Source organism: Mytilus edulis, chromosome 3 (genome assembly GCF_963676685.1).
Source record: "Mytilus edulis chromosome 3, xbMytEdul2.2, whole genome shotgun sequence".
NCBI classification, from domain to species: Eukaryota; Metazoa; Mollusca; class Bivalvia; order Mytilida; family Mytilidae; genus Mytilus; species Mytilus edulis.
In genome coordinates, this window is record NC_092346.1 from 49,320,709 (window position 1) to 49,346,420 (window position 25,712).

At 33.0% G+C, this 25,712-nt stretch overlaps 1 protein-coding gene across 1 annotated transcript in view; it reads left to right on the forward strand.

Moving 5' to 3' along the window:
- LOC139516702 (monocarboxylate transporter 5-like) overlaps positions 1-25,344 on the forward strand; it is a gene marked incomplete in the record, with an annotated part of 26,747 nt that extends 1,403 nt beyond the window's left edge. Inside the window, 4 exon segments of the mRNA XM_071306959.1 lie at positions 4,343-4,486; positions 6,521-6,667; positions 7,361-8,491; positions 25,149-25,344. Coding sequence (XP_071163060.1) covers positions 4,343-4,486; positions 6,521-6,667; positions 7,361-8,491; positions 25,149-25,333 — 1,607 coding nt within the window.
- Positions 25,345-25,712: the final 368 nt, after the last annotated feature.

Sequence of the window (25,712 nt, forward strand, 5' to 3'; positions counted from 1 at the left end):
AATAATCTATTTTACCTAGTATGAAGACGTTGTTAATTTCATGTAAATTTCATAAGAAACGCCACGTGGCTCCTTAGTTCCTAGCGATAATTTTCCATCTCAAGCGAGTAACATGATATGAAAAATTATCACAAAAAAAGATCAAAGAAAAAATGCACAAAATAGCGATAATCCACTGGTATCAATGTAAGAATCTAATAGTATATTTATACATTTCTCGCAATATATTGTAACTTTTAGCATGATAGATATGTTTTATAACCACATGGTTTTTTCAAGTCGAGTTAATCGATGTCAGTAAACCTCCTCATTATTTATCACATTAGGATTACTATGTTCACTTGAACTTTTCGAACGAGGTTATAACTAGACATACTGTATTTTACACTTCAATAATCCTCCATGAATTCTATTGAAAATTAATTGTTTCCAATTGCAAATACACTGTGTCTAAACCACACCGGCGAAATTTGTTCGGACTCGATGGTATCTAACATCCGGCACAATGACGGAACATTAATAGACAGAAGAAAGCTAGATTTCTCCTTATTTTTTTTTTTTTTTTTTATGATATCGAAGAATATATATACATATACAACTATTTTCTATTGTGATATGCAATATTTTCTACAACCGTTCTATATTAACGAAGAAATAAGTCAAAATGCATGTCAAAATGACGAATGGAGTGAACCTTGCCTCGAAATTGTTTAATTTCTCGTTAAATTGTTCACATTGTACGGAAAGAAAGGTACGGGAAGATAGATATTGACACGGAGATTGTAAATTTAGTTATTATGAGCATCTGAATAATTGTATTTCTGTGTATGGAACGAAAGAAAAGGGTCATGTCAAATTAAAATAAACCGGTTTCGTCAATGTTGTTACTCCACAATCACCCGGTTTCGTCTATATATATCACCCGGTTTTTTTTGTTTTTTTTAACAAACAATTTATGAAAAGAAACTTTGGCACGGATCTGAACATTGTCTTTCGAGAATTTAAATATATATTTATTGTAAAGTAAACTTGGCGTGTTAAATCTATTTTAAACGGGCACTTTTGGACATAGTTATTTATGATAATACACATTTTCCTAATGAAATGCGTATCCCTTATTTCACTTAACTTCAAACTAATTTTAAATGGAATATAAATACTGAATAGCAAACACTGGTATCTAATTATTTTGTAACATTATTTTATTTTCTTTGTTTATAATATTAGTATGTAAAGATGAAAAATAAAAGGATGTGTTTTGATTGTGCCATAATTTTAATTTACTATACTATATTATATACACTTAGTTTACAATATTTACTATCAATTATTAATACATTTATGCATTCAATCATTGACGAACAGTCCCAAACCGACTATAGTTTATACTGTTCTGCACAAATTAATCATGCATGCAGTCCTGCCAGATTTTCTGGTACTATATATACTGTGTTACTTGCGCACTAAAGAGAGTTTTCACACTTAAGCATCCATAACATAGCAGTGAGATTTGTAACTTTCTCCCCGTTTCTGGTACATTTATTTTCATAGGCATGTTTTTCACATTATTTTTACAGTTCAAATTCATTTTTTGTACAGTTCAAATTCAATTGAAACTTCAAGATAACTTTCGAAAACAATATCTGACAGTTTTGTATTTTCAATGTGAATAAAAGTTGGTTTGCAAAACATGACCGTCATTTATATCTAGGTCTTATTAAGAAGAAGTGACGGTAACCACTTATTCCATAAACATTGACAATGAGACAACTTTCTTTTAGACACAAAACTTATGTTGAATTAATCAAGTTTAGGTCAGCGTATGCCTTAAACAATGAGAAAAACACACAAACTGCATGAAAGCAAGCTATAACAGGCCCTAAATTATAAATGTAAAACAATTCAAACAAGAAAACTACCTGCCTATTTTATGTTCAAAACGCATATGGTATAAAGCAACCAAAGACAACCATGGAATTACAAGCGTGTGATTCGGGAATGGACTGAGTCAAAGTGTTGTCGCTGACACAAACAGTACAACAAAAGTACAAATAATAAAAAATGATGAAAAAAAACTTAACTCGTCCAATGACAGAGCCTGTATAGTAAATGCGCGATGTGTGCCAAAACTTGTATCATAGTTAAAATTATCTCTTAAATATGATAGATATAAATGTATTCGCAGTTTACTATGAAGTCCACTATCACTGAACTAGTATGAATATTTATTAAGGGGCCAGCTAAAGGACGCCACCGGATGCGGGAGTTTCTCGCTTCATTGAAGTCCCATTGTGGCCTTCGGCTATTTTCTGCTCTATGGTCGGGTTGTTGTCGCTTGGAATTTGTATGAACTTTAATGTTGATAGACATTTTTAAATAATCTGTTGTTTTTTTATACAGATAAGCTGTCCTGAAGTTACGGTGCGACATGTTTATGCTGGACAGACGGATAGATAGACGGACAGACGGACGGACCGAATGACTGATAGATGGAGGAACGGACGGAAGGACGGACGGAAGGACGGACGGACGGACGGACGGACAGACGGGTGTATACAATAATACGTCCTGTCAAAATTGGGACGGGCGTGTAAAAACGCAAAGAAATCATCGGAAAAAAAACTCGTAATTAAAGGTCAATAAGTTTTATTAGGATAGTCGATTTATTTGTATATTTGTCTGCCTTATCATTTTTGCTATATAACTTTTATATATATTTGAAAAAAATGTATAGAAATCGATAAAAAGAACTTGATATTCGGCATTCATTTTAATAAACATAATCCAACTCACATAATCCGATTTCCCGGGTGTCCCTGTTTTCTCATTTCTTACAATATTTTAATTCGGTATACACTTTATAAGATAAGTGGCGAATCTAGATGACGTATAGGTTGCACGTCCCGACCCCACCTTTGGTTGCTAAAACTATATTGATTCCTGTATTTAACGATTTTGTAAAACAAAAAATAATCAAAATATTGTTCGACTCGCTACGCTCGGCGGTATGTAAAAGTTGTTCGAGTTATGTCCACTTTGAAATAAACTGAATCCGTCTGTCCGTATATATTGTCAAAATATATTGACCAACGTCAGTGTACGATCATCATAACACAACGGCGACAATACAGACTCGTTTTTTTTAAGTAATGTTAACAAAATAATTATTATTGAATTTTGTCGATGACCTGAGACTATTATACTAATTTGGACATAGCAGTATAGTTACAATAAGGGATAAAAAAAAAATTAATGCATGGTAGTTGTAATCCTACATTCATTTTCTATGTCGATTATGCATGCATATACAGTTGTCTTATATCAACATTTATCCTTAAGAAGATTTATTTTTAACGATTGTAGAAAAGATTACATACATAGAATGATTATATTACTTATAAAGGTGTCCATCCTTTTGTGCGAGAAAATCACATATCAATTGTGTGTTTCGATTTTCAAGACCGTAAACTTTAATTTCAAGTTTAAACATGTTCAACATATTTTCCCATAACTCATATAGAAAACGCATATTTAGAGAGCTTTAATCTCAATATGCTGTTAAAAAATTTCGGAATGCAAAGTAAATTAAAATATTTGTGTTCTATAAGAGTAGGAATGGCAAGTTTTTGCTTATTATTTATTTGAATCTGAGACTCAAATAAATAATAAGCCGTTGTCCGGTGAACGAACTTGTTTTCCAACGACCCACAAAACTCCTTTTGAACGCTGAAGTTAAATAATCAATTATAATGTAATGCGATTATGATTTTTTTTATTTGACCAAACCGGGTTATGCATTTTGAAATCTATGACGAAACCGGGTTGTATACATTGACGAAACCGGCCAGTTCCATTTTGACATGACCCATTTCTTTCGTTCCATACACAGAGATACAGTTATGGAGATGTTCATTATAACTAAATTTGCAATCTCCGTGTCAATATCTATCTTCCCGTACCTTTCTTTTCGTACAATGTGAACAATTTAACGAGAAAATAAACAATTTCGAGGCAAGGTTCACTCAATTCGTCATTTTGACATGCATTTTGACTTATTTCTCCGTTAATACAGAACGGTTGTAGAAAATATTGCATCTCACAATAGAAAATAGTTGTATATGTATATATATTCTTCGATATCATAAAAATAATAAAAAAATAAGGAGAAACCTAGCTTTCTTCTGTCTATTAATGTTCCGTCATTGTGCCGGATGTTAGATACCATCGAGTCCGAACAAATTTCGCCGGTGTGGTTTAGACACAGTGAAATATGTGTTTATGTATATATATAAATAAGCTATTACAGTAGATTATGTAATATGCCAATTGTTTTATATTTAAGCGGCTGTCACTACAAATTTCTTGTACGTGGGGACCCTGAAGTCATTTGGAATATTTTTTGTGGAAATTCTTGCTGAATTCCAAGAGAGTGTTTCGGTTACTTCACTAATCAACGGTATTCAGACGGCCATGTATTGCACAACATGTACGTTAATACGTAAGAATAAGGAGATGGTGTATGATAGCCAATGACACATCTATCAGCCATACAATGTAGCTCAAATGAATTATATGCCAACGTACAGCTTCAATAATTAGAAAACACCATACCGTATTGTCGACTATAAAACAAGAAAAACAAGAAAAAACTAATGGCCTAAACTGTTCTGGTAAAATAAAACGACAAACAAAAATCAGATTAAACACTTTCATTTATCAACATAATCAACACGCCATTTTTTATGCCCCACCTACGATAGTCCGTCTGTGCGTCCGTTCGCTTCAGGTTAAAGTTTTTGGTCAAGGTAGTTTTTGATGAAGTTGAAGTCCAATCAACTTCAAACTTAGTACACATGTTCCCCATGATATGATCTTTCTAATTTTAATGCCAAATTATAGTTTTGACCCCAATTTCATGGTCCACTGAACATAGAAAATGATAGTGCGAAATTCAGGTTAAAGTTTTTGGTCAAGGTAGTTTTTGATGAAGTTAAAGTTACATCAACTTGAAACTTAGTACACATGTTCCCTATGATATGATATTTCTAATTTTTATTCCAAATTAAAGTTTTTAGCCAATTTCACGGTCCACTGAACATAGAAAATGATAGTGCGAGTGGGGCATCCGTGTACTATGGACATATTCTTGTCTTATTTGTTACTGGTCTAAAGTGAATTTAGAACTGTTTTTGTTTCACCATAAATTTAATGATGCGTTGTTAGATAAACATATTGGCAACAGCGCATTTAGCATGTTACAATCTAGTTCGAAAATATGCCAATATGCAAAAGCGTTTTCAGCATTTCTAAATAAAATTCCGTCTGTAAATAAAATTGAGAATGGAAATGGGGAATGTGTCAAAGAGACAACAACCCGACCATAGAAATAAACAACATCAGAAGGTCACGAACAGGTCTTGAATGTAGCGAGAAATTCCCGCACCCGGAGGCGTCCTTCAGCTGGCCCCTAAACAAATATATATACCAGTTCAGTGATAATGAACGCCTGAAACACACATGTGAAAAGTAAAATCACAAAAATACTGAACTCCGAGGAAAATTCAAAAGGGAAAGTCCCTAATCAAATGGAAAACCCAAATGATAAAACACATCAAACGAATGGACAACTGTCATAATCCTGACTTGGTGCAGGCATTTTCAAATGTAGAAAATGGTGGATTACTGGTTTTAAAGCGCTAAACCTCTCAACTTGTTTGACAGTCGCATCACATTTCATTGCATTGACAACGGTACATGTAAACAGAACACACAGACACAATAGATAAAAATGTCACAAATAGGGGTACAACAGCAACACGAACACCATAAAAAACGGGGTGATCCTATGTGCCCTGGAAATCGAAGCAGATCCTACTCAACACGCGGCACCCGTCGCGTTGCTCATGTTATAACAAAGCCGGTAAATAATCTTTCATTCATGAAAAGGGAACGGGATTGTAGTCACGACATTAGGAACATAATTTATTATCCGATACCGACTTTCTATTTTATGACACGTGTCTCTAACATGACCTTCGTCAAGCATGCATAAGAAAAAATGTGTTGGATGTCAAATACATAAAACCTTCAAGACAATTAAAACAAAACAAGAATAGTCTTAACAGCTCTATTTGTTTTTTTGTATATTTGGGTTGTTGTTATATTTGTACCGACACCTTCTTTTATATCAGAAAAAGTACTAACTAGACTTTACCCGAGGTATTTTCTTTCTAGTTTCAATATATAAACATAATTAACGAATGGAAATATAGGATCACATGCAATGTTTTCTAGACGGGCGGATATAGCTAATATAAAAACACATATTCCCGGAAAACAGATTTTTCATTTATATAAATCATAAGATTTGAAGAAAAAAATTCGACAAAACTTTGCAAAATCATTGTAGTAAGGACACAAGTATTATCAAAACATTTCCTCTCGCATATATTACATATGAAATAAAATTAAATATATCTTCACTATATTTTATATGAAAAATTCAAACTGTATTTTGTAGCTCTTCCAGTATTGTTATTCTTCATGAATAAGATTGGTGCCCGTACACTTGTATTTATAGGAAGTTTAACTATATCTATAGGATACGGTATAAGCAGTTTGGCTCCTAATGTAGACTTTCTTTTCTTCTCCATCAGTGTTGTAGTTGGTGAGTTAATATGTTCTAAAAGAATTAAGAATATAATTACTGAACCATAAAAGAGTTATAGAGTTCTGCCTTTTAGAATACCTGGTGATATCCTAGCATTATGTATCAATTTTGATTTCCAAATTTCGACGACAACATTATTATATTACTTACAACCAGACGTTTCACTTCTTGGCATAGGTCATAGTGGTTGATACGATAATAAGATATAAGACGATGTGGTATGAGTGCCAATGAGACAACTTTCCACCGAAGTCACAATTTATAAAAGTAAACCATTATAAATAAAGAAAGATGTGATGTGAGTACCAATGAGACAACTCTCCATCCAAATAACAATTTGAAAAGTAAACCATTAAAGGTTAATGTACGGCCTTCAACACGGAGCCTTGGCTCATACCGAACAACAAGCTATAAGTCCAGGTTACCATATTTCTATGCAGCCCGTCAACTCTTTTAGTTGCTAGAAATATCGTGCAAAGTAATAAATAATGTTAGAAAGACATAATTTTTAAATTGTGAATCTGAAATCAATTTCAAAGAAAAGGGAGATAACAATTTGATCTTGAGTTAAACTACTGTTGTATTTTAACTAAACGATATATAACCTAAGTTACAGTGTAGTTTTAATTCTTCAACCAACCAACATTTTGTAGATCATTCTAGATTTATATTTACAATTATTTCTTTCAGGAGTTGGGTCGTCCTTTTTGTTTGCTCCATCTCTTGTGGTTATTGGACAGTATTTTGACAAACGTCGCGGAATGGCTACTGGCCTTGCCATGAGTGGAGGTTGTCTAGGTAGTCTTGTACTCCCGCCATTTTACCAATACCTTATAGACACCTACGGACTCAGAGGTGCCCTTTTACTAACTTCCGGTTTACTATTCAATACAACTGCCATGTCAGGCTTACTGCGTCCTTTAGATTTCTACAAGAAACAAAAGAAAGATTTAACTTTAGCTAAACCAACAGCAGTGAAAAATGGAGCGAAATATATTTCGATTAATCGATCAAAACATGAAAACAACGCAAACGGAAATAGAATGAATTCAAATATAGTTTCTTTGAATGGCGAACAGTTTTCTGGTTCTCATCCTGTACTTTCAAAATCGTTTCCGCATGCAGCTCGTGCCAAAGCGAAAATGGATCGTATGAGGACATTTTCTGAAACAAACAAACGTTTTGATAAGTGCGAAGAAGTTTCAACTTCAAGAATGTCACTTTCAAGTTTTTACAAATACTTAAGTATTGATGATATTGCGAATATGTCCATAATTTCGGTAAAGGAGTTGAAAGGTGGACATGAAGGATTCGATTCAAGCAGTACAGAATCTCAGAATGAAAAATGCTGTAGATTAGACTTGTCTGTGTTCAAAAATCCATCATATGTTTTATTTTTATTTGTACACATTCTTGCAACTTTATCACCAGCTTTGGTTCCCTCCTTTTTGCCTGTTTATCTAAAAGAGAATGGATTAAGTAAACAGGAAATAGTAATAAATGTTGCCGTTGTTGGTGCCGCAGATTTTGTTGGCAGAATTCTTTGTGGATACTTTGCGGACAAACCATGGATTAAGATCTATCATATTATTATGGTGACACAAGGATTAGCTGGATTAGTAATAAACTGCAGTGGTCTGTTTAAAACATTCTGGCCACTTGTTGCATTCTCGGCCTTGTTTGGAATAAGTGCAGGTGGAATATTTGGTGTAGTAGTCACAATGATCATTTCCATAATTGGAATGGAAAATTTTAGATCAGGATATGCATTTTTAATCATAACTCAAGGCCCAGTCATTGCTATTTCCGCTCCAATATTTGGTAAGTTACAATATTAACACTTTTTAAAATTTGCAAATTATTGAGCTCAGTAAGAATTCATAAATACAAAATTATAAAAACCAAACAAGCATAAAGCACCTTACTTTTTTACAAAACATGTTATGCCTCTAGCTTGGCAACGTGACTATAACATTTCAAGATACATTTTTTATGATAAGAATTCGCATTTTGACGGGGTTTTTTTTCAATGACAACTTGACAACAGTTATTCAGTTTATAGATGCTTCGTTTTGTTTATTATATACCCGTTCAGAACTATGATGAAAGGGTTATACTTTTTAACCCCTGTCTGTCCGTACGTTCGTCTGATGAAATTTTCATCACGTACATGTATTTGAAGAACTGTAATCAAGTGTGTCCTGACACTTGCTACCGAGCTTTCTGATGTTATAACGTATGATTCATGTTCACATTCGATTTCACAACTTCCTGTTCACCGAAAATATTTATATATTCTTATAATAGCCATGTATGAAATTATTGGTGCATTTTTCCCCCAGACACTTCAAACTAGACCAACTTGAAATTTGCTATCTGGATTAATGTATAAACGGCTCTATACTTTGCTATGAGTTTTCACATTTGATGGTTACTCATCAACTTCCTGTTTACCGACTACTTAATATATATGTACAGTTTAGAATTATTTACACTTGTACGCAAATTTGTCAGCAATTATAACTTAAAATCAAAATATTGCACTAAAATATAAAAAGCTTGACGTTAGATTGAAAAGTGAATGTTGCATGTTGTCAGACGGAAATACGGAGACAGATCTATGGTCATGCAGCTGACTAAACTTGACGTTAATTATCAATTCCACAAAGAAATGTTTCCTGTGGAACCTACAAGATTTCTTGTGCAAATTTACGGAAATACGTACGCATAAATCTTCATGAATACAAAGCTGATAAAGGTATAGTTTCACAGGGAAATATTTTTATTGTCTGTTGAATATTATTCATTTTCGTAAGGATAAATACTTCTTGGCTATTCTTTTTCATAAAAAATAATCCTATATGAGATATACTCTTGTTCGTGTAATTCTCTGAAATAAAACTTGTAAAGTCAACACAAAGTTGTGGCATGATCGTCAGTTTACAAACAATTCCGCTCAAAGCGGTGCTACAAGTTGTACCATTGGTCCAGGTTATGGGAAGGGTTTTGCGCAGACAAACTATTTTAACCCTGCTACATTCTGTGTGTGCCTGTTACCTGCGTTTTGGGTTTTGCTCAATGTTGAAGGCCGTACGGTGTTCGTTTGTTTGGCATTTGATCACTTGTTGAGGGTTTTCTCATTTGCAATCAAACCACACCTTCTTACTTTTTATATTCTCAATTTTTATCAATGAATAAATTCCGTAGAAAAAACTAAAAACTAAAAAGACATTCCTGTGGGTAACAATTCGTTTTCATTTGTTGTCCATATATAAGGTAGGATAGATACCGAGATGATTAGGTTCTACAAATCAGGCTATTGGTTAAATATTTCGTTTGACTGAGTACTTAAAAGCAATATTATATTATGAGATATCTTGGTTCAAGAAGAATGATTTTTTTTTCTGTTTTTATATTAATGACAACTCAAAACAAGAATATCTTGTCACATATTAAATTTGTGAAAGAGTTAAATGAAAATTTTCCAGATATATAGCAAAACAAATATCTAAAGTAAAAAGAATTAAATGTGATTTAAAAAATGTTTCAGATAATTATTTAGCACTGCCACTGAAATTCAGCTGACTATCGGAATACCTCATCTTCTCTGTTGTTGAGATAATATATAATTTCCAAACAGAACGTGCTTTGTGTTGGAAATAATTAGAATTCGACTTTTATCAATTTACTATGAAAGAAAAATGCATAGATTTCTGAACATAATTCAACACTACATGTTGAAATCATATTGACTTTTAACAGTTTAATTTCAGAGGATTACACGAACAATCGGTGATCGATCAAGAATACCTAAAATAGGATTATTTTTTATGAAAAAGAATAGCCAAAAAGAATATAAAAACGAATATGAATAATTTCCATAGGAAACCGACAACAAAAAACATTTCCCTGGGAAAATATACATATTTTAATGATCTTTAATGGTATTAAGGAAAGTTAGGGGGAGGATTATGTGCAAACAATTAAGATAATAAGGAATCCATAATACTAGATAATAATTTTAGACGCATCTTTTTTTTCTTTAATTTTTATTATTCTTTTTTCTCATACAACAGGATATCTGAGAGATGTTACCGGGAGTTACAATGCATCATTCCATTTCGTTGGTATTGCTTCATTGCTTGCTGTTATTTTGTCGTCTATTGGAGTTTTTCTACGAAGATATAAAAAGACAGAAAAGGCCAACGTATTAGACCTTAATGAGGAAAAAGAATCTCTTCATTCTGAAAATGACATATAGTTGTATGAACATGCCCAAAGAACAAATTGTATTTTCAAAGAAAAATAATTTTTTAAATCATGACTTCATTTATCATTGGTACAATGCAGTCCTTCCTTAGGTACCAAAAGAGGGACAAAAGATACCAGAGGGACAGTCAAACTCATAACTCGAAAATAAACTGACAACGCCATGGCTAAAAATGAAAAAAGACAAACAATAGTACACATGACACAACATAGAAAACTAAAGTATAAGCAACACGAACCCCATAAAAAAAACTAGGGTGATCTCAAGTGCTCCGGAAGGGTAAGCAGATCCTGCTCCATGTGTGGCACCCGTCGTGTTGCTTATGTGATAACAAATCCGGTAAAAAATCTAATTCGGTAGGTCACATACCAAATGTTAGCGGTCCCCGCCCTCGTTAACGCGTTTTTCTTGATCAATATACTAGACCAAACAAAAATGAAATGTTATTGTTCTCATATGCTAGTAAAGATGCAAGGGTAAGGACATGAACACATAGTTTGATTGATTGCACTCTCTAGCATAGGAGTTAGATCAATGTGAACTGTACTTTGTTATTTTGACTTGAGTATACTGTTACATTATTTTCTGTTGGTGGTTGATTGGTTAGTGGTTTTGTTGATTGCCTTCCAACATTTGAATTCTTTGAAGTAGTTGTCTTTCCCATAAGGCTATTGATCCAAGTCTTGTTATCATTGTAGTTCAGATTTGTGTAAGCACATTGCTATATGAGGATAATTTCTGACAGAAGATCAAATAAAATTCTTTATTGTCCACTGTTTATTTTACTGTGTACAATTTTCATCTTTACATCAATTAGGCACATTTTGAAAAAGGACATAAAGCCATGATACTTGTAGTACATTTTTGCACATACTGTTTATATATTAATCACAAGACTGTTGTTTCACCATGATTAAAACCAGTTATACGATCCAGAGAACGATTTTAATTAATTGAAATATGCGCCTCTTCTAGCTTACCTCATCTTATTTTCATATGGATCGGAGTTCCTTCAGACACTTGTCAATGAAGAAGATCAAAGTAGCCGGATTATTTAATTTCACATTCAGATATATTGGTGATGTTAGCATGTCGAAATGTACTATTGTATTGTTAATTTCTCTGTCCTGAATTGTCTTGATTTTACTTGTACTGTAATCCCGTCATGTGATGTTGTAATTTTAGTGTGATTTTTAACATTGCCATCAAACCACGATGACAGTCGTTATCTTATAGTTCGTTTCTGTGTGTGTTGCACTTTCGTTTGTTCTTTTTTCACTTCAGTGTTTCTGCTGTTTCGTTGTTGTCCTCTTATAGTTGATATGTTTCTCTCAGTTTTAGTTTGTAACCTGGATTTGTTTTCTCTAAATCGATTTATGACTTTCGAGCAGCGGTAAACTACTGTTGCCTTTATTTTTTACCTTTAACAATCCGAAATTGTTTGATTGGGTTTCATCAATATATTCCATAGAACTTGATATTATAAAAACAACAGACACTGCTTCCTCTGCCTCACTTTTACACTTACACCTCGAATTTGACATACACAGTCATCTCAGTATCAGAACCTACGACAAACAAGATGAATTTAATTTCAAAATTATCAATTTTCCCCACCTTAGTAACAATATACAAACTTCACCTGCATAATGGATATACATATATAAGCTTATTAGATATTAAAGAGCTTGCAGCTCCTCCTCAGATTTTGTGTAACGTCACCAGTGTCTGAACAGAAAGTTGAAGAACCAGGGGGTATGTCAAAAAACGTCTATAAAAAAACTTCATCGGAAGGTACCAGGACTTTGTTGATAAATATTCCGTATCAACTTCCAAAATAATACACGATGATCTTGAAGTATAGATGTTTGGGTACTGACGTTGTTTATCATCTTAAAAACGAGTTATAATATTCTTTTATTTGTATTTATGAATATCAAATCTACTATTTAGTCTGTTTTGGTGTTTTACGTGACTCTGTACTTATACATTCCGCTATTGTACCATGATAATTCATCTATTCTTGTCTTTCATTTTTGCTAATGTGCTTTGTCTATAATGATTTTTTTGTGTTTCTTTGATGCACATGACGTGGCTCTGTACATGTACATCTGTTATTGTGCTGTTGTAGAATTTTGTATTCTAAGAAATCATTCATTTTTGCTAATGTGCTTTGAGTATATGCCTGTTTGTGCTTCTTTATTGCACATTTGTTTGTTATATAGTGATTCAGATTATTTAACTGCTGTACACATTTTTTTTTACCAATTATGTCTCTGTTTGTTTTGGTACACATCGTTGTCAATATAATGGAATTTGATGCGACTGTTATACAAGTGCGTGGTTTAGCAAGCTATAAAATCAGGTTTTATCAACCATTTTCTACATAAGTATATGCCTGTGCCAAGTCCGTAATATGACAGTTGTTATTTATTCGTTTGATGTGTTTGAGCTTTTGGTTACATTTTCATTTCGAGACAAAGCAGACGAATAATGACATACCTCGACTTCGTAAAACTTTATTTTGATCAGGCCGATTGGTCTAGAATGCTAGACATCATTTCAATGGTATTGTCAACGAAACATGAGTGTGAAACCACCTTAAGGGAGAGCATGAATAGCATCCAAAATGTTGTAGTTATAACATTATCGGACATACTTTAAGCAGAAGTTTTTTTCATAAATTGTGACGTTGGCCCTGTATTTGTATTACATGAGGTTATCCAAAGTAAATGTTTCACATATTTCATAAAAAGTTACTGCATAGCCCTTAAAATCGGATTTGAACTTGATTGACTGGACGTTTATCAATCAATGGCAATTAAAATGCGTATAGAGGACGAAAACGGGATGATATGGTATGAATCTGTACTCTGCTTATTGTATTGTACAAGACCGATACACTGAATCTGATTTTTTTGCGTGCTAGTTCACGCACCGGGTAACAATTTGTTGAAATACATGACACACCCAACCCGGACGCATTATTCTTGCTCCGAGTAAAGCAGTCTTTGCTTTTACACTAAATGTCGTCATCAGAAAATACCAATTTACATATCTTTAGTTTGATCCGGCTGGGGATCGAACTGCAAGTACGCCATAACAGGACAACCGATGTGAAGCAGTTTATAACATTGTTTAACATGTTACCATAATGTTTTTTTAGATTCTAGTGAGTGACGTTGTTTATAATCTTAATTACATGTTATAGTGTTCTTTTATTTGTCTTTGTAAATAAATACTTTTACTGTTTACCGCATTTTGTTTGGTAATATTTATGTGACGTGGCTCGTTATTTGTACATCCCATCATTGAGTTCTTGTGCTGTAGTTTAATAGTGATTATAATACCATGTTGACTGCTGTACCCCCTATTTCGTCATTCTTTACCTATATGTCATTTTATGTTGTTCACACATTTTTATCAATATAATAGAATTTGTAAGCGACTGTAATACAAGTGACATGTTTAGCTAGCTATAGAACAAGATTCAATGCCATTACAAAGTCAGGAATATGAAAGTTGTATTCCATTCTTTTAATGTGTTTGAGCTTTTGATTTTGCCCTTTGATTAGGGCCTTTTTGTTTTGAATTTTCCTCGGAGCTCGTTTTATTTTTGTTATTTCACTTTTTTAACAGGTATGTAAGATGAAAAAATACAACTATTAATAAGTAAAAATGCTTTTAATTGTGTTATTTATATTCACGTGTAGATAACAGCATTTTGTAATAAAATAACAATAGTATACACATATATCTTTCGTATGTTTGAATTTTAATCAGTATCGTAGCACAAATCTTTAAACCTACTTTTTTTTGGCGGGCGGGCTTGTGGAGAAACGTTGGTATCTTATTTGTGTAATCAACTTCTCCAGTTCTCAATAAAGGCAACAGAAGTATACTGCTGTTCGAAATTCATCAATCGATTGAGAAAAAAACAAATCCGGGTTACAAACTAAAACTGAGGGAAACACATCAAATATAAGAGGAGAACAACGACAAAATAGAACACAACACTAAAATGCAACACATACAGAAACGAACTATAATATAACAAACACTAAAATGCAACACATACAGAAACGAACTATAATATAACAATAGCCATTTTTCTGACTTGAACAGGACATTTTAAGAAAAAAATGGTGGATTGGAACTGTTTGTGTGGCAATGTTAAATATAACATTAAAATAACAACATTGCATGACAGGACTACAATACAAAAAAACGGGAGGACATACCGGACAGAGAAACACACAAATAATAGCTATCAACCCAGATCACTGAAGATATCATATAGTTTTACTCCGTTTTTGTTTAGATTTTTTTTTTATCATTTGCCACACATTGGAACTTAGTTATGTTCATCAATTTATATAAGATGGAACAAGCTTTGTGTAATCAAATGATTCTTTCAGTATCAACCAAGGTCCCTGAAACTTCACAGGAAAATTGCACATGTGGTTTAATTGTGCACAAAGTAGTTCTATTTTCGAATTGTTTGATTACCTTTTTTATCGTTTATCCAGACTTTGGAACTAATTTTTTTTTATATTATACTTCATACAAAAAAACAAATGGTTTATAAGACACATATTGTTGATTTGAATGGTATAAATAGAGAGAACATTGAAGTTTGATATATTCAATTTTACTAGACTTGAAATAATGCTACGTAATTCGCCTTTTTAGAATTTAAATAATCATTGGTAATTTCATTGTTCGTACCCAAAAATGAAAATAACGTCACGTCATTGGTTGAATTTTATGACATTTTTAACCAATCACGATGTTTTGGTGTACACTTTTGAAAATATTACCCACGATTCATTAGATTCTGAAACGGCGAATTGGATACCATGAATTGAATATTTTAAAACATACAAAGATCCATTGTCGCAAGTAACAAAAAAATCAACATTAAGTCACAAATCAAATACAATAAAAATCTTATTTACATTCACAATTAAACAAACACTATTAAAATTACGACACAATATTGCAAAGATGAAATTAACAGTCAATCAAAACAATTACGACGGATTCACTTTTAAAATGATTTCTTCTTATATATTCTGATGTCTGTCAACTACCATCTCGAAATCAATCACAACATTTCAAAAGAACAGAAATGATTATTACCATCCACTATTATCATTAGGTTTTTTAATGCTACCGGAAGTGACGTAATCTAATGTAACTGATCGGTGTGGTCTTGATATTGTCGACACCCGTTCTTTCAATATACTTGAGGTCGAATTGTATGAAGATCCACTGCGTGATAATTTCTTACAACCAAACAGTTCAACAACACCTCCTCGGAATCTGCGGTTCGCAACGACGTAAACAAAAAAGTTGATAGTGTAGTTCAGTTGCTCTAGAATCTGCGAAACGTTTCTGAAGATAAGGAATGGTTTCGGATTGTTTCCAAACGATTTGACGCCCTGGAAAAACGAAAGCAAGTGCAAAAGTGTAACTGGTGCAACGCATACTATGTATGTAATGACGATTGATAGCAACATAGTTGTGATCTTGACAATTACGATATCTTTTCCTTGATTGCGTGTCATTTCCTGTCTCTTTTTCGCTCTCCTCTGAAGATATGCAATTATCATTGGTGTAAGTGTTACCATTATAGCAATTGGAACAAATGAATAAAGGCAGCAACCTGCTATCAACATGTTTCGAAATAAAATAGCAGCTTCCGGGTCGTTTTTATTAAATCCATCAGGATAACATCGACCATCTTCAAGAATATTATGAGCCCATGACCATGCTCCATTGTACACTCCTTGTACTATGTAAACTGCAGCGATAGCTATTAAACCATTCCGCTTGCAAAATAAGGATTTAACTCTAAATGGATATTTCACAGCAACGAAACGCTCAGCACAAAGTAATACAACAAACCAAGATGACGTCATTTTACCGTTTTTGAAGAACCAGAAGTAAAGCTTACAACCAACTTTCGAAAGTGCACGATAATCTCTGCCGAACAAATTCATCACGACTGGTTTGTTGAATGGTTGAGTAAGAAGAAGTAGATTATCTGATAATGACAGAGCCACGAGAAAGTATTTTGACGTCCAGTTTGAGAAGGTTTTGTTGTTCAATACGATAAAGGTGATAAAGTTTCCACCAACTCCGATGATAAGACAGGTTGGCAACAAGAAAATATCTATATATTCCAAACCGCGAAGTATGTCGTCATAAATGGTTTTTCCGGATATTTCTGGTACTTCTGTTGTATTACAGCATGACCCATTGCAGTTAAGTGATGTCAAATTCGAAAAGAGACCAATTGTTTCTAATGTAGTCATCGTTTCAAACAAATCTGTCTGAAAGAGAAAAAAATCGAAATTTTAAGTTTTTTTAAAATCTATTAAAGAGGAGCGAAATATACCAGAGGGACAGTCAAACTCATAAATCGAAAATAAACTGACAACGCCATGGCTTAAAAATAAAAAGACAAACAGACAGTACAAAAGACGCAACTTAGAAAACTAAAGACTGAGCAACACGAACCCCACCAAAAACTGGGGGTGATTTCAGGTGCTCCGTAAGGGTAAGCAGATCCTGCTCCACTTGTGGCACCCGTCGTGTTGCTCGTGGTATTACAAAGACACTGTGTCACTAAAAAAAAGAAATTGTTAAGACATGCATTTTATAAACAGGTTGAATAAATTATCAAAGGTGGCTGTATGTCACCAATGTCCTCTCCTGATCCCGTTTCTTAAAAATGCAGCGCCCGTTTCAAGTCCAATAATTTAACCAGATCCGGTTGCGAAAGGTAACACAAGGGTTCTTTTCAATGTCGCAGGGTTTTTTTTTCGAATCCTAAGTTTCAGGATAAAACTGTTAATTCAGTAAAAACGCGTAGTAAAACGCCAAGCTATTTTTCAGTAAATAAACATGTAATAAGTCAACTTGAAATCTTGAAATCGTGTTTTGCCTAAATTGATTTCTATCATGATGAAATTCTATGCTTATACTATCACTAAGTCTGCATAATATATTCGCACTTTCGACTGAGACAATATACCACTTTTGTAGCGAACACGTCTGGACACCACAGAGTTTCAAAGTTGAAACACCGCAGCCACACACTCTTTCGATACTCCTCAGCAATTTCCTACGGTAAAGGTCTTGCCCATTTTAGGATAGATTTACCATAGTTTACATTCATCTGAACGCGTGGTAGGAATAATGAACCTATAAAATTCAAGTGGCGTGCCAATTTCCAATTCACTTATCCATTACTGGTAGGGCGCATTTGACAAAGACATCGAGTTAACATTAAATTAATAATAATTGAACATCATGTTGGATTACGTTTCAAATTTATCACGTATGATTGATAGTTCTTCTTCACAGCATAAAACAGATTCACACAACATGCATATCAAACGGATTTCATTTTATGTATAGAGAAATATTATAGTTATAAGAATAATACGGGATATTTGAGGATGTCGGATGTTTACATTTCATTTCATGTAGTATAGAGGAACTTACATTTAGAATTGTTTTAGCATACATTTAGTTGAGGAAGTCGAAAAAAGCCTGCATATAGGTTTTTTTTGTGTCGTTGACTGCATCGATCTTTCTTATTCCGTTTCATTAATGGTATACATATATGATATACATATTTTTTTCTATATTTACATAAATAAAATATTAACATAGGCATTTGTTACAGTTCTTTCTTAAATTTAACTCATAATCTTCTGCAATAGAACAAAAAGGGAGCGAGTAAAATAACTGATTTGAAAGTGTAGAATTGTTTATATTGAAGAAGTAAAGCCCATTCTCCCTTTCCCTCCCATAAAAAAGGTGGGTGTGAGTATAATTAGTTTATGTCTTAAAGTAGGTTTTAGCATAAGTGAATATTAACAAGACTAAAAAAGTAATGATGATTTGCAGTTGAGGGTTCAGCTATTGGTATATAAAAAAAAGAGGGATGGCATAAGAAAACAACAACAAACAGAGAGTATTAAACAACTGGAGGAAGAGGTAGTTGTGATGTTCTGGTCTCATTTTCAAAGACGAGTGAAAATAAAATCAGATAAACTGACAACGCCATGGCTTAAAAATAAAAAGACAAACAGACAGTACAAAAGACGCAACATAGAAAACTAAAGACTGAGCAACACGAACCCCACCAAAAACTGGGGGTGATTTCAGGTGCTCCGTAAGGGTAAGCAGAACCTGCTCCACTTGTGGCACCCGTCATGTTGCTCGTGGTATTACAAAGACACTGTGTCACTAAAAAAAAGAAATTGTTAAGACATGCATTTTATAAACAGGTTGAATAAATTATCAAAGGTGGCTGTATGTCACCAATGTCATCTCCTGATCCCGTTTCTTTAAAATGCAGCGCCCGTTTCAAGTCCAATAATTTAACTAGATCCGGTTGCGAAAGGTAACACAAGGGTTCTTTTCAATGTCGCTGGGTTTTTTTTCGAATCCTAAGTTTCAGGATAAAACTGTTAATTCAGTAAAAACGCGTAGTAAAACGCCAAGCTATTTTTCAGTAAATAAACATGTAATAAGTCAACTTGAAATCTTACCGTTTTTAGAAGAATCGTGTTTTGCCTAAATTGATTTCTATCATGATGAAATTCTATGCTTATACTATCACTAAATCTGCATAATATATTCGCACTTTCGACTGAGACAATACACCACTTTTGTAGCGAACACGTCTGGACACCACAGAGTTTCAAAGTTGAAACACCGCAGCCACACACTCTTTCGGTACTCCTCAGCAATTTCCTACGGTAAAGGTCTTGCCCATTTTAGGTTAGATTTACCATAGTTTAAATTCATCTGAACGCGTGGTAGGAATAATGAACCTATAAAATTCAAGTGGCGTGCCAATTTCCAATTCACTTATCCATTAATGGTAGGGCGCATTTGACAAAGACATCGAGTTAACATTAAATTAATAATAATTGAACACCATGTTGGAATTACGTTTCAAATTTATCACGTATGATTGATAGTTCTTCTTCACAGCATAAAACAGATTCACACAACATGCATATCAAACGGATTTCATTTTATGTATAGAGAAATATTATAGTTTTAAGAATAATACGGGATATTTGAGGATGTCGGATGTTTACATTTCATTTCATGTAGTATAGAGGAACATACATTTAGAATTGTTTTAGCATACATTTAGTTGAGGAAGTCGACAAAAGCCTGCATATAGGTTTTTTTTGTGTCGTTGACTGCATCGATCTTTCTTATTCCGTTTCATTAATGGTATACATATATGATATACATATTTTTTTCTAAATTTACATAAATAAAATATTAACATAGGCATTTGTTACAGTTCTTTCTTAAATTTACCTCATAATCTTCTGCAATAGAACAAAAAGGGAGCGAGTAAAATAACTGATTTGAAAGTGTAGAATTGTTTATATTGAAGAAGTAAAGCCCATTCTGCCTTTCCCTCCCATAAAAAAGGTGGGTGTGAGTATAATTAGTTTATGTCTTAAAGTAGGATTTAGCATAAGTGAATATTAACAAGACTAAAAAAGTAATGATGATTTAGAGTTGAGGGTTCAGCTATTGGTATATAAAAAAAAAAGAGGGATAGCATAAGAAAGCAACAACAAACAGAGAGTATTTAACAACTGGAGGAAGAAGTAGATGTGATGTTGTGGTCTCATTTTTAAAGACGAGTGAAAAATAAACAGATAAAGAAGTCAGGATGCAAAGCATGGCGCAGAAGCACATTGATTTTGAGCGGTTCTTTATTCATTTTTTCCAGATTTAAAGAATACAGATATTCAAGCGCTACCCTTTTATTGGTCTAACGATATGGAAAATTAGGCATGGCTATTTTAATATGAATGGTTTCTGTTGTTATTCATATTGGCACCAATGATATTTTCGCCATATCTCTAGTGATCAATCAGGACAAATTACTGTTATTTTATCTACTTTATTGCCAAGGCCAATAGATTTTTCAATTTTCCGACAGTTTTATAGTGAAAATAGTTATTCACAACTTCTTGATTTTTTCTAGTGAAGGATGGGTAATGATTAGCTACACATCTGCTTGTAAATATTTTTATGATACTAGATTTGATGGACCTATTTTCCCTTTATTTCATCAAAACAGACTGATTACATTTAAATCATGCTGGAATTCTAAAACTTGTTCATTGTATAGTTCAATTGAGTTAAGAAAACACTGACCTATTGAATTCTTGTAGAGAGTTTTGTAGCAGATTTATCACGCGACATATCAGAAAACGGGAGCGATGAGAGATCGGTTTTTAATTAGATTGACGAAAAATGATGTGCTATTCAAAATTAACAAACATAACAAACACCTAAACAATATATTATGAATCACATACAACGATAAGGGTGTAATATCATAACCAAGAAAAATATCCTGAACAACTGAACAAAATAAAACAATGTAATCTAACATGAGATACAAAGGTTCGAGAAATTCCATCAAGTAATATGGGAAGATATTACAGCACACATAGTATAGAAATATTGAAAAGAAGGTCCAAAGAGTCTATAATAATTGTAGAATTTGTGCAACCTGGAATTCCTGACAATAGGCACATGTTGACTTTGTGATGCAACAATCAAAATAAAATTCAAAGTTTTATGTTAAGAGAAGATCATATTGGTTCAAGCAGTCACAGCAAAAAATGATGTTCAACAGCTTGACAAACATGAATTTGATATAGCTACCTGGAATTTACCAATGCTTAATTAGTATGGTTGTTTTGATAAGCATGCACTTTTGTTGTGATAACTACTTGCACCTATTCCTCGAATGCCAACATAATTTAACAGGTAAATTGTCGGTAGATCCAATTGTACACTTTTCTCTATATTGAAAACCCCAATCTAGACTCGTATTTAATTTAGTTAAAATTCTGATCAGGTTTTGATTCCATTTGATTATTATTGGGAAGCTAGGATGAAATTTGAAAAAAAAACAGGCAGAACAGGAGTTTTTAGGATGGGATGAGACACTTTGCAAAAAAAAAAACGGTCCGGCAGAAACGAATAAAGTGAAAAATAAAAAGGCAGGACAAAAGTTTTCATCCTAGCCCCCCCCCCCCCCCCCTCTCCCTTTTCCCTTGCTATATTTTTTGAGGTTGCTCTCATTCACTTAAAAAAATCATATTAAAAGTCATATGAAACTAGTGAGTGGTGAAAAACAATGTTTATCCAATTCTTGAACCAATACATGTATATATAATAAACTTAGAACTCTGTGCACGATTTTGTCATTTTTTACGCAAATATATCGTATAATCGTCATTTTTTTTCTCTCTGTCTATTATGATTTAACAAATATGGCTGCTCATTAAATGCCGTGTTTTAAAGCCGAAGTTTAACGATTGTCACCTTATAGTAAACAAATAACAAAAAAGCATGGGTATTGAGCACGTGTTTAATATGAACATTCAGATAATTGTTTATTTTAATGACAGATCCATGCGTATTGCGATCACCAGATTTTTACGAGAAGGGTTATGCTCAGGTCACTATGCATACGGAAAATATGTTGGCGAATTGCTTCCTAGAAGCAAGCAATTAAAAGTCAGTAAACTTCTTCTAAATGTGGACAAATTAAAGAATTCCTCATGTACATAAGTTGTATAATGAAAACTCTCCATTTAGTTATAAAAAACATATGCATGTTTTTTTTTTAATTTGAGGTTTCTTATGACTTAAAACTAACTTTATTTGTAATCAACCATCGGCAATAACCATGGTCGGTGCATATGATCAAGTTTAAAAGAAAACCAAAGGCATAATAAAGGAAAATATCAGTTTAAGCAAAAATAAAGCTAAATAAAACCAGAAAACAATAGCTCCCTACTAAATAATATATAATATCGTATAAAAGAAGACTGTAACTTATTGCTAGATTAAGCAACTACTACGTATATGTCAATGAGACTAAATTCCAACAAAAACACAAACAACCTAGGTTAGGGATGAGCGCTCAAAAATATCTTCAACCCGCATCATTATGTATGTGCCTGTTCGTAGCCAGGAGCATGTAATTCCGTGGTTGTCGTTTTTGCTGTATCTCAAAAAAAAAATCATATTTTATTTTGTAGATAAATCAGGCCTTTAGTTTCCTCGTTTGGATTGTTTAGTAGTTTTTATTTCGGGTCCTTTTATTTCATGCTTTATAAATACGCAGTAAGGAGGTTTGCTCTTAATATTTATTGAAGGCCATCCGGTGACCTGGGGGTTGCTTGTTTTTTTGTCATTTCATCTCGGGTAGAGCGTGGTTTTAATATCAATCGTCAAAACGCAACTTTATATTCTTAAAGTGTCTTTTCATTATGGAAAATATTAAAGCATTAAAAGAATAATTTTTTTTATGAATAACATAACAGAGAATATCCAAGATGTGCCATCAATTAAAAATCCCCTAATCGACAAAAAAAACCCATGTCAAATGACAAAACAATCTGGCTTCTTGCACTAAAATAGTGTCCACTAAGTTTTTATCAGAGGTCCTCAACAATGCAAAAAGCATGTAAAAACACGATTTTCTTGTTTAATTTATTTTAGACATTTCCTAAGAATTCGTTTCCATTCTCGATATCGTGGGAAATATCTATAATAAATTATGAGTTTTTCCTTAGATTGCAATTTTATTCATTATTCAAAGAAAGAAGCTGAACACTGTAACACAGAAAAGAAAATTAACACTGTAACACAGAAAGAAACTTAACATCCATAGCCTAGGGAGTTAAATTGCTGGTCACATGATTGTTTCAATCAGGTCGAATTATTCACTTGGATTACGTTTTAAAATGGTTTTTTTTAGGTTTTTTGTTGGTTTTTTTCATCTTCGTTTGATAAAAGCTGTGGATTTTCAATAAACGAAAATAGAATGAATTTAAATATAGTTTCTTTGAATGGCAAACAGTTTTCTGGTTCTCATCCTGTACTTTCAAAATCGTTTCAACATGCAGCTTGTGCCAAAGCGGAAATGGATCGTATGAGGACATTTTCTGAAACAAACAAACGTTTTGATAAGTGCGAAGATCGTCAGTTGGCAAACATTTCCGCTCAAAGCGGTGCTACAAATTGCACCATTGGCCCAGGTTATGGGTAGGGTTTTGCGCAGACAAACTAGTTTAACCCTGCTACATTCTGTATGTGCCTGTTAAATGCGGTATGGGTTTGTTCATTGTTGAAGGCCGTACGGTGTTCATTTGTTTGAAATTTTGGTCTCTTGTTGCGCTTTTTCTCATTTGCAATCAAACCACACCTGCTTACTTTTTATATTCTCAATTTTTATCAATGAATAAATTCCGTAGAAAAAACTAAAAACTAAAAAGACATTCCTGTGGGTAACAATTCGTTTTCAATTGTTGTCCATATATAAGGCAGGATAGATACCGAGATGATTAAGTTCTACAAATCCGGCAAATGGTTAAATATTTCGTTTGACTGAGTACTTAAAAGCAATATTATATTATGAGATGTCTTGGTTCAAGAAGAATGATTTTTTTTTCTGTATTTATATTACTGACAACTAAAAACAAGAATATCTTGTTACATATTAAATTTGTGAAAGAGTTAAATGAAAATTTTCCAGATATATAGCAAAACAAATATCTAAGTAAAAATAATTAAATGTGATTTAAAAAATGTATCAGATAATTATTTAGCACTGCCTCTGAAATTCAGCTGACTATCGGAATACCTCATCTTCTCTGTTGTTGAGATAATATATAATTTCGAAACAGAACGTGCTTTGTGTTGGAAATAATTAAAATTCGACTTTTATTAATTTACTATGAAAGAAAAATGAATAGATTTCTGAACATAATTCAACACTACATGTTGAAATCATATTGACTTTTAACAGTTTAATTTCAGAGGATTACACGAACAATCGGTGATCGATCAAGAATACCTAAAATAGGATTATTTTTTATGAAAAAGAATAGCCAAAAAGAATATAAAAACGAATATGAATAATTTCCATAGGAAACCGACAACAAAAAACATTTCCCTGGGAAAATATACATACTTTAATGATCTTTAAAGGTATTTAGGAAAAGTAAGGGGGAGGATTATGTGCAAACAATTAAGATAATAAGGAATCCATAATACTAGATAATAATTTTAGACGTATCTTTTTTTTTTCTTTAATTTTTATTATTCTTTTTTCTCATACAACAGGTTATCTGAGAGATGTTACCGGGAGTTACAATGCATCATTCCATTTCGTTGGTATTGCTTCATTGCTTGCTGTTATTTTGTCGTCTATTGGAGTTTTTCTACGAAGATATAAAAAGACAGAAAAGGCCAACGTATTAGACCTTAATGAGGAAAAAGAATCTCTTCATTCTGAAAATGACATATAGTTGTATGAACATGCCCAAAGAACAAATTGTATTTTCAAAGAAAAATATTTTTTTAAATCATGACTTCATTTATCATTGGTACAATGCAGTCCTTCCTTAGGTACCAAAAGAGGGACAAAAGATACCAGAGGGACAGTCAAACTCATAACTCGAAAATAAACTGACAACGCCATGGCTAAAAATGAAAAAAGACAAACAATAGTACACATGACACAACATAGTAAACTAAAGTATAAGTAACACGAACCCCATAAAAAACTAGGGTGATCTCAAGTGCTCCGGAAGGGTAAGCAGATCCTGCTCCACGTGTGGCACCCGTCGTGTTGCTTATGTGATAACAAATCCGGTAAAAAATCTAATTCGGTAGGTCACATACCAA